At 42.4% G+C, this 9,405-nt stretch overlaps 1 protein-coding gene across 1 annotated transcript; it reads right to left on the bottom strand.

The window, feature by feature from the left end:
- Positions 1-18: 18 nt before the first annotated feature.
- On the bottom strand, positions 19-9,115 carry dbpb (D site albumin promoter binding protein b). Its single transcript, XM_044359779.1, has 5 exons — positions 8,529-9,115; positions 8,025-8,326; positions 6,816-7,277; positions 3,121-3,380; positions 19-2,498 (listed from the first exon to the last, which is right to left on the bottom strand). Exons 2-5 carry the CDS (start codon positions 8,212-8,214, stop codon positions 2,283-2,285), a joined length of 1,128 nt encoding a protein of 375 aa, XP_044215714.1. The 5' UTR covers positions 8,215-8,326; positions 8,529-9,115; the 3' UTR covers positions 19-2,282.
- Between the last annotated feature and the right edge of the window lie 290 nt (positions 9,116-9,405).

Genomic DNA, 9,405 nt, shown 5'->3' with positions numbered 1-9,405 from the left:
AGGAAATCAGAGCAGTAGTGAATGAGAACAATCTTTTATTGGTGTTTTGGGGAAATCTCGACTACATCCAAATAACCAGCATTTAGTGGGCTGGGCACCATGGACACCACTGATGCAGCAGGGCAGTTGTAGTTCAATTAAGAGTCACTATAAGATTTATCAACCACATCTGTGAGGATATTAGAGACAAAATCCTGTTGGGAGAGCAAACAATCACTGATTGAGGTGATAAAGGCTGAAATAAACCGACAAGGACAATAGCGTGCATAGTCCGTACACAGCTGGGGAACAGAAGAGGTCATCATGAAAGGTAAAGTAAGTCTGCATGAACATCATGTTCAAGTCTTTGAGCCACATTTGTAGAAATCCATGGTCAAAGAAACCAAGGTGGCAGTAGTGTCCGTAGCAGAAGTGAGAAATGTTGAATGTCTGGAGGTCTGAGACAGGATGCAAATAGCAGAAAGTGAGGGTTGTTTTTTTTTTCTCCATTTGAATAGTCTTTCTGGGGAACACTGAAGATCAAAGATGTTTCAAGGTGCAACAGATCATGTTCATCCAAAGAAAGAAAATCATTCAATAATATAGAACAGCAACAATAAGAGGGATACTCATCATAACCATAACAATAATAATAGCAGTAATGGTAACTATTCATCATGGTCATTAAGGGGATTAAAATCACACTCTATTACTAGTCATCCCTCCCCAAGGAACATAACATAGTGTACCATGCCCCTGTGTAGGTGTTGTGGGTACACAGAGAAGTTTATAGATACAGTAAAAAGTAAGGAGTAATAACAGGAGTGAACAATAAGGAAGGAGCATTATTGAAAAAAGCACTAAATAGCAACAAGCTTTGTGGATCAACACAGGAAATTTTGGCTTTTATTTCTCCCAGAAATCTGAGAAATTAACACCATTCCACTCAATGGGGATATTCAACCCATCTCCTGGAATACATCAAATACACAAAATAGTATAGGCCTATCCAATATACACAGTATTCCCCCCCTCGCCCCCATAATAATGCTAATTAAAATGTGTTCATAAAAGTACAGTAAAGTAACGATGTGCGTTTTACTGGGAAAATTGATTACGATTTCAGAATACGTTACAACACTGAGATTCAACTACTCTATGTACCATCTAGGTACAAGAGACATAGGACAAAATGTTAATGGGAAGAGTGCACATAACTGTGAGGGGGACTGGCTGTAAGTGAGAGCAGACAGAAATAGAGCAGGTGGATACAGAAACAGAGGAAATGTCCCAACAATTCAAAGAGAGGATCAAGAGGAGCAGAGTTACCCAGAGCAGCACAACAGGCTTTCACCAGCTTAGGTAAGATATTCAACAACAGAGTAGATTAAAAATCACTCAACGCCGGGGAGATAAAGTCAAAGATACAAGTATGGATATATGAATCTCATAAAATTTAGCCCAAGGTACAAATAACTAATATTGGTGGGGGGTAAACGGGGGAACTTAAAGACCAATCATATAAAAAGGATGAAGTGGCTCTATTAAAAAAAACAAAAAACGCACAAGACTGGTCGAGACAAGTGTTTGAGGATAGTGCTGGACTGTATACATGGTGTCTCCCTCCTTGTCTCTCCTTCTGTCTCTCCGTCCCAGCATGCCCGATCCCAGTGACAAGAAACATAATAGGAAAAAAAATTAAGTGCTTGAGTAAGATCCACAAAAATGTTGAACTATACGATTTTAAAGATAATTTTGCTCTCTATATTACAATTGTTACATGCGTCCTCGCCCCTGCTGCTGCGTCCTGACTAATAATAACCAAGTCGAAAAAATACCCATCAATGGCTGACCACCTGTTAAACATTTCCTGACTCATCTATAATAAAAAGATATTTACCATAGCATTGCCCCATCTCTATGTCCCAGTCATGTAGAAAATATACAAAATTATTCTCCAAATTTTCTCTCCCTCTAATTTTTCATAAGTATTATAAAAATATACAATTCTCCAATAACAAAACTCTTAAAAGTCACATCTTTCATCCGTTAAATTATTCTCTCCATCCATCACTTTTAAGAGTTGACACCTCAACAAAACACCTGAGCTTCAATACACAAACCTCCTCCATGTCTTATACATTCATCATCATAATCATCATCTTCCTCATCATCATCATCATCATCATCATCAACATCATCACCGTGACCCCATTCTGTCCATCGTGACACCCAAGAATTCAGAGTCTTTAAATTTAATCCAGCTTATTCCTCCTCTTCCTTGCTTTCGCTGCGCGCCTTCATCACTGGTCAGCGAGACGGTTCTCGTATTTACTAAGGATGTTGCGACACCGGCCGAGTTCCTTCCGCATCTCGGCCACTTCCTGTCGTAGGGCGGCGTTCTCTCTCTCCAGGTAGGCAGCGCGCACGGATATTTGGTTCTCCTTGAGACGGCGAGCGTCTCGGGAACGTTTTGCTGCTTCATTGTTTTTATATCTTCTGGTCCAGTACTTCTCATCCTAAAAGAGGAGAGAAAGGAGAGAGGAAAGATTATTTTAGCATCACCCAAAAAAAATATTTACCTAGACCAGGGAATACAAGTATTATGAGATAAAAGTACTCCAATAAAATAATCAATGAATGGTCAGACTTGTTTCTTAAGAAGTGTGCAGTAATCTTGTACATCATGTTTTTGGTCAAAGTGGGTGTTTGGCCATGAATGAGCGTGGGACACATTCTATTCAGATGCCTAATCCTCCGAGTTTGGTCAGTACTGAGTTAGTCTGAGATCAAATAAAGTATGCAAACAACCTCCATGTCCTACATCCCAGAAATAACAAAGTTTTAACATCCTCAGTGTCATTTGGGATTTTTTTGTGTGTGTGCTCATTGAAATTAAGCACTGAGTCTAAATTTATTTTACTTCGTTAAATATTAGCCCAGAGCCTGATATGTGGTGGGAAACCATTAATTAATTGAGAAATAAAACCTTTTTTTCCCTTACATTAACAATATGTGCCTTAAAATCTAATCTAATCATGACCTAAAATGATTTCCCTCCCAATGCACAAGGCGCTGACTGACCACCACATGCTCTGAATGTTCCTGCTGTTGCAGTGACGGGTTTCACCAAGTGTTCACCTTCAAGTCGTCAGGCACCAGGATCTTGCGTGCCTTCTTGATCATTGGCTGCGGTTTGAGCTCCTCTTCACTGAAGGACTGCCTCCTGGGGTCAAAGTTTTGCTGCCCAGAAGAGTTGGACAAAGACATGTCTGAAGAATCCATGTCAAACATTCCAATCACATCTGGCCCGCTGCCTGTGGGCGTCAGCAAAGGTGGACAAGAGGACGAGGAGGAGGACGAAGGTGACTCACAGGAGTCGTTCATACTCGTCTGACTCCCTGGAATTAAAGAGAAGAGAAATCTGGTTTACATCCTTTTCGTTGAACTATATTGACTCTGAAATACATTATATTGTCTCAATAAAACAGATTAGCCGATGACAGCAGGCCACAAAGAAAACAACACAAACACATGCAGCATTTCATCATGACGACCACCAGATGGAAGCAGAGAGCTTCTTTCTTAGTATAAAAGCAATAAACAACATTCCTTTGCCCTTAACTGATTCCAAAGATTTGAAGACGGTTTTCAATCAGTTTTCATGGACAGTGAGGATTTTTATACCTCACAGAGGGGCAGAGTGATACACAGATACATTTCTATTATGACAAACACATACATCTTTTAGCATACACATAAGTAAATATAATGTTATATATAATTTTCCAGAATATACTTTTGTACACAGATGATCTCTACCTACAGTACTTCATGTCAAGTACTCCATATTAGATATATACACATATCAAACATCCATTGTTAGATATGATTTATTACTGCATGCAATCTGTCAATAATGGAAAACCTGATCAAAATAGTTCTTATGTATCTCTCATTGAGCACACTACTATTTAATAAAAGTTAATCTACAGTCCTTATCTTGTACTTTTAACAAACTGACACATCAAAGTACATGATGTCTATCAGCTCAATCAGTGCATGATCTTATCAATCAAACCATTGAGAAATTCTGGTAGACCAACATCCTGAACTAGATGCCAATAGAGAAATCTAAAAGTGGAAATGTTATGTAACTTTCTACCCCTCCCCTTAAAATCAGTTTTTCTTTAAGTGGGGCCCCTATAGGGCTATACCTCACCCCACCCCCTTTAAGGCCCGATGCACCTTACTCAACTGACTTTCTTTCAGTTACTGACTAACTGTTCCTATATCTCCATTAACAAACTCTCATTTGTTATGGATGTATTCAGATTCAGTGGAACAAAAATGTGATTTCCACATGAAAGACAGACTTTAAACTTAAAAAGACAGCTACACAGTCCTGTAAATGCTAGTCAGAAGTATGTGTTAACCTAAAAGTGATCTGACAGTCACACATGTTTACACTTTAAAAGCTGAATTGAGCTAGTTTTAAACCTGCAACAAAAAAACTATTTTAATGGGAAGTCTCAAAAGCTATCACAATATAAGAAGCCCCCATCAGGGATAGATGGATACATAACAGGATAGTTACTTAACATCACAACACTGCAGCCTTACAAATGACCACAGATATGCATCTACATATTCAAAACAGAACCTGAAAGCTGGTAATTATGGCAGGCTTGCTATGAGGAAATGAGAATATAAATAGTGCATAATGTGGTCTAATGGGAACCAAAGCCTATACCTGAGCAATGGGGAAAATACTAAATAGGTTTATAATTTATCTTATACTCTTTTCCTCTTATAGTTGGCTGTTGGTTGGAGAAAAACAGAACCAGCCTTAAATTCCTGATAAGTGTTTGATGTGTAATATATGAGCAGCTATCGCGTGAGTAAAGGCCATATAATGGTCAGGTAACATGAGGGCATGTTATCACACATGGTGCACACTAGACTGTTCAGTTATGATGTTCCCACATACCACAATGACAGTGCCATCATAACACAGCAAAATACATTCAAAAAAAGTGCTTTCGTAGACACCCTGAGGAAGTCAAGCATTCCCATAATACAAAACCAGCAGGTCTAAACATCCCTGAGTCTTGGTGTGGAAAACAAACACGTGCCACAGAAGCCAGCAAATATTCACATTCTCCTCTCTGTATGACTAAACCAGGAGATTTCACTGATTTATGCTGCTTAAACCCGACAGCAGGAACTAGTCAGTGCAACCACCTGGTGGAGTGTTTTGTTGGAATGAGGACCTGCGAACCCTCAGCGCTCCTGTGGCACATGGTTGCCTCTCCCTGCTTTTTTGGGGAAGCTCTGGAATGCAGACTGCAAAGTAGATTTGGTGCGTTTTTCTCCACGTGTCTCAGCCCCTCGGAGAACAGACGGCTTTCATTTTTTGGAAAGAAACGGTCGAATAAGCGGTTACACACATTTCAGGACTTGTGCAGTAACATTCCAAAAAGGGCCTGAAGCTGTTGTGAAGGCAAAGAACAGCCTCACGCCTTCTTTGGTAGCTAATGATAATATTTTGTTAGGAGTTGTACATTCAATATTAATGAAGCAGCTGTCGGTCGGGCACCTTTATAGCACCAGATTAGAGTGATATTTCTCTGGTGTCAAGCTTTGGTAGAGTTTATGTGACTTATTAAACCAATTTCACCAAAGTAGTAAGACATATTTAACCAGAAAGGCCTCATTTTCTTATTAATATCTTTAGAGTTCTTCTTTCATGTAATTATAAGTCAGGAGACTTTCTCCTACTATATAAATGCATTATTAGAGGTTATGAACATGCATTTAATGGCTGAAGGGCTGAACTAAAAGACCTGCATCCACATCCCCACACAGTATAAAATAATATTCTGGATATCAGCATTCTCAGCGTCATTCATTGTTGATCAAATGTTCCAGCAGCAGCAGCAGCAGCAGTGGGAACCTCTTCCTGTTGCCTTTGTCCGTCCCTCCCCCTCTGGGCTCCACCTACATATCTACTGGCCCTGCCTCTAGTTCTCTCAGTCCAGTACACTCAGCCTCGGCACGTGTACTGACGCGTGCACATGGCTGTGGCGTGTGAAGTGGGGAGAGATTTAAAGACACGCAACCGCAAACACTCCACACACACACACATCTCTCTCTCTCTCCCTCTCTCTCTCTCTCAGTACTGTTTTGACCCTGCTGCATATTAATAATTGGCATGGAGGAGTGGATGCTGATTGTCTTGTACATTTAAGCACATAGATCACATGCCAAACTAACCCGAACCTCCTTGTCACTACTGTGAGGTAAAATATCTGAAGACTGCTTCCTTTACAGCAACTATTTCTTTAATATTCTCCACCTCCACAATTCTCCCTGCTCCCTTGTCCAACTATAAGACAAGCTGGGAGAAACAGATTTTAACCCTGCATCATTACTACAGGATGAAAAGTACATTTCGGCTGTTATTAAGCAGCCATTTCTGAGCTGTGTTGTTTTCTCTGTCAAGTTGAACCATGTGACTCTATCTGCTGCCTTCAGTCTGACCCCACAGGACAGAAAAATGCTTGGTCACCATGGCATTTGTTATAAACTCAAAGGTGAGTTAAAATGCTGAATCACAAGCCCATGGGAACATTATAAGAACACCACGTAACCTTCAAGTTCAACCTATAGTGAATTGTAGGGTCTACTGGTCTCCTATCAGTGGAAGGGGACAGTTTGTCTCTTTCAGCTCATGAGCTGATATGGATGAGCCTTGAAAGAAAGAACTGTCCTTGTTCATTTCTTTTACTGTGGTTGAACCAAAAAACGGCCCCCCACGTCACGTAAAAACTCACCGTGCAGACAGTCGTTTCCTCCCGTGAGGCTCTGGGGCTGAGCCACTTCCAAGCCAATGAGCGATGGGGAAGAGGAGGACGAGGGCGATGAGGATGAAGAGCCAGGTGGGGATGAGGGCGGCAGGCACTGGGAGCTCTGGTTGGGCACAGCTGACTGGGAGCTCTGTGAGGGGATCTGGGCTGAACTGGAGCTGTTGTTGTTGTGCATGCTGCCCATTCCGTTTTCGGTCAGAAACTCCTCCAAGTCCATGTACTGAAGCTGGAAGAGGCCCCCGTCCGCAGGTAGGGTGCGATCCCACAAGAGAGGCCCCAAGAACTGGTTGAAACTTCCTCCTCCATTTCCACCGCCACCTCCGCCTCCTCCGCAGCCATTACTGCTATTGCTGCTGCCAATTCCACTTCCATTCCTCATGGGGCAAACTCCTAAGGAGTCCTCATCAAGGTCCAGAGATCTGTCTTTGTCTGCCAGAGAGCAGAGAGTAAAATTATTATTAGTTCATGATGAAGATGATGAAGACTTTAACAGCTTTTCAAGACACAATAAAATGGTTTTCTTAGGATATTACACTCTGTGGCTTGCGGAAAACGGATGCTAACATCAACTCTCCATATTAGCGAAGCACTAAAATGTGGTGGCAGGTGTATCACATAAGATGCACTTCAGCAAAATCTCCCTTTTATTCTCTCTCACACACAAATACACACTCACAGATGGACCAGATGGCGGCTGAATTGCAGCATTAAGCGAAGAGCCGAAACCAATTTGTTGTCATAACGTACGCGTAAGCTCCCACCGGAACAAATCTCACAATAGCAGAAGATACAGCAAGCGGTCCAGAACGCATGCCCTGCACAGCATTACGGCTAAACCAAAACATATTATCACTCATTGTAATCTGGATCCTAATTTGGGAGTCGCAGCAGTGATTATAATCCAGGTGACTACTCATCAGGGTCACGGAGGAGTCATGGTGAATACGCGTGACTGTGCATCTGACTTTGGTGAGAAATTCTGTGCTCAAAATTATTACAAATTAAATGTTTTGTTGTATAATAATGTTATTGTAATATATTTGTATTGCAATAACAACAGCAGTGGGTGGGATAGGGGCGTTTGATTTATTCATGTTGAGGATGGACTGTGTCAGGTGGTTGCACAATCAACATAAACAACATAGTGTGAAGCAATCCCATCACCTTTCACCTCACCTTTTGCATCACAGGGGCTTTTTAAACGCTGGTCTCCCTTCATGGGGTGCTGCAGGAGGGATTTCAGCCCCGCCATAGAGTTGAGGTGCCCCCCTGTTAGGGAGCCCGCAGGCTGAGTACAACTTCCAAACTGTGGGCTTGCACCGGCAGGGAGGTCGGGGGTCGGAAGCTGGGAGAGCTGCCTGGACATCCTGGACCAGACGTGGGAGGGGGGGGTCTCACAGATAAGACACCTGGGGCACTTGGAAGGGGCGAGGCGAACTGACCGGAGTACCTACCAATAGGACAAGTATGCTGGATGACTGCAGGAGGGGTGGACGTGAGAGGGATTGGAGAAGGGAAGGGGAGGGTGGGGGTTTAGAAAGAGAGAGAGAGAGAGATAGTTTTGATAAGTGTCCATGCAGAATAGAGCAAACACTGTAATTTATGAGTTTAGTAATAATGACGCAGTTTTATTAGTACACTTTGACAACTTGAATAAAATATCACATGCACCATAATTACCTTTTTATTATGTGCAGTTAAGCAGGAGTCCTTGTTTCGTTGAAGAAATATTTTTCATCGGTTTTCCATTGCAGTTGTTAAAAGTATTCAAGCAGATCAAGCTGTTATTCTCAGCGGAGGGACAGTTAGACCATCTGAGTGGGAAAACTGTCCATAATAAAAAAAAAATAATAATAATAATAAAATGCGAAAATGACAATGAAACCCGGAGAGTGAACCGACAGGAAAATGTTGCAATTAAAAGTTGTTGTTGTAGAGAAATATCCCCGAGTTAATCCGGGTCCGGTTATTCACAAAAAAAAAAACAAGTTGCAAACCGAGCGTCCGTCAAAACAAAACAAGCGAAGTGTGTATAGGAAAAACACGCACACACACACACACACGGCGACAGGAGCTCTGTGGCTGTGTTGGTCAGATGACAAGTTGAATTGGTGTTTCTCCTCTCTGCTGTCGCGCTCTGCTGTCCGTCGGCTGGAGGGAGGGAGGGGGTCGTTTCCTCTTTCTCTGTCTGTACCCTTTTTTTTCTACATCCGGTGGATCCAGTCACGGGCGCACGGGTCTGTGGGTCTGTGTTTGGGCCGCGCGACGTCCACGTCCGACCGTCCTCCTCTCACTCGCGCTCAGCTGGAACTGACACGGGCAGTTCACGTGACGTCACACCTGGCAGAACAAGCGAACGAGGCGCGAGAGAACGGGTGGTGGTGGAGGGGAAGGAGGGGAGGTGGGGGGCGGGGTTCTCTTCTTACTGATCTCTCAATTCTCGCGTACTATTTATGAGACACACCTACCCTCGTGAAACACTTCGAGGAGAGAAGGGTGTTTGTTGTTCTGTCTGACAGGTACAAACTGACTTTTTTCTGGTTTGTTTATACTGCGG

This window comes from Thunnus albacares, chromosome 8 (assembly GCF_914725855.1).
Source record: "Thunnus albacares chromosome 8, fThuAlb1.1, whole genome shotgun sequence".
Taxonomy (NCBI): domain Eukaryota; kingdom Metazoa; phylum Chordata; class Actinopteri; order Scombriformes; family Scombridae; genus Thunnus; species Thunnus albacares.
This window is presented reverse-complemented; position numbering and strand designations above follow the sequence as displayed.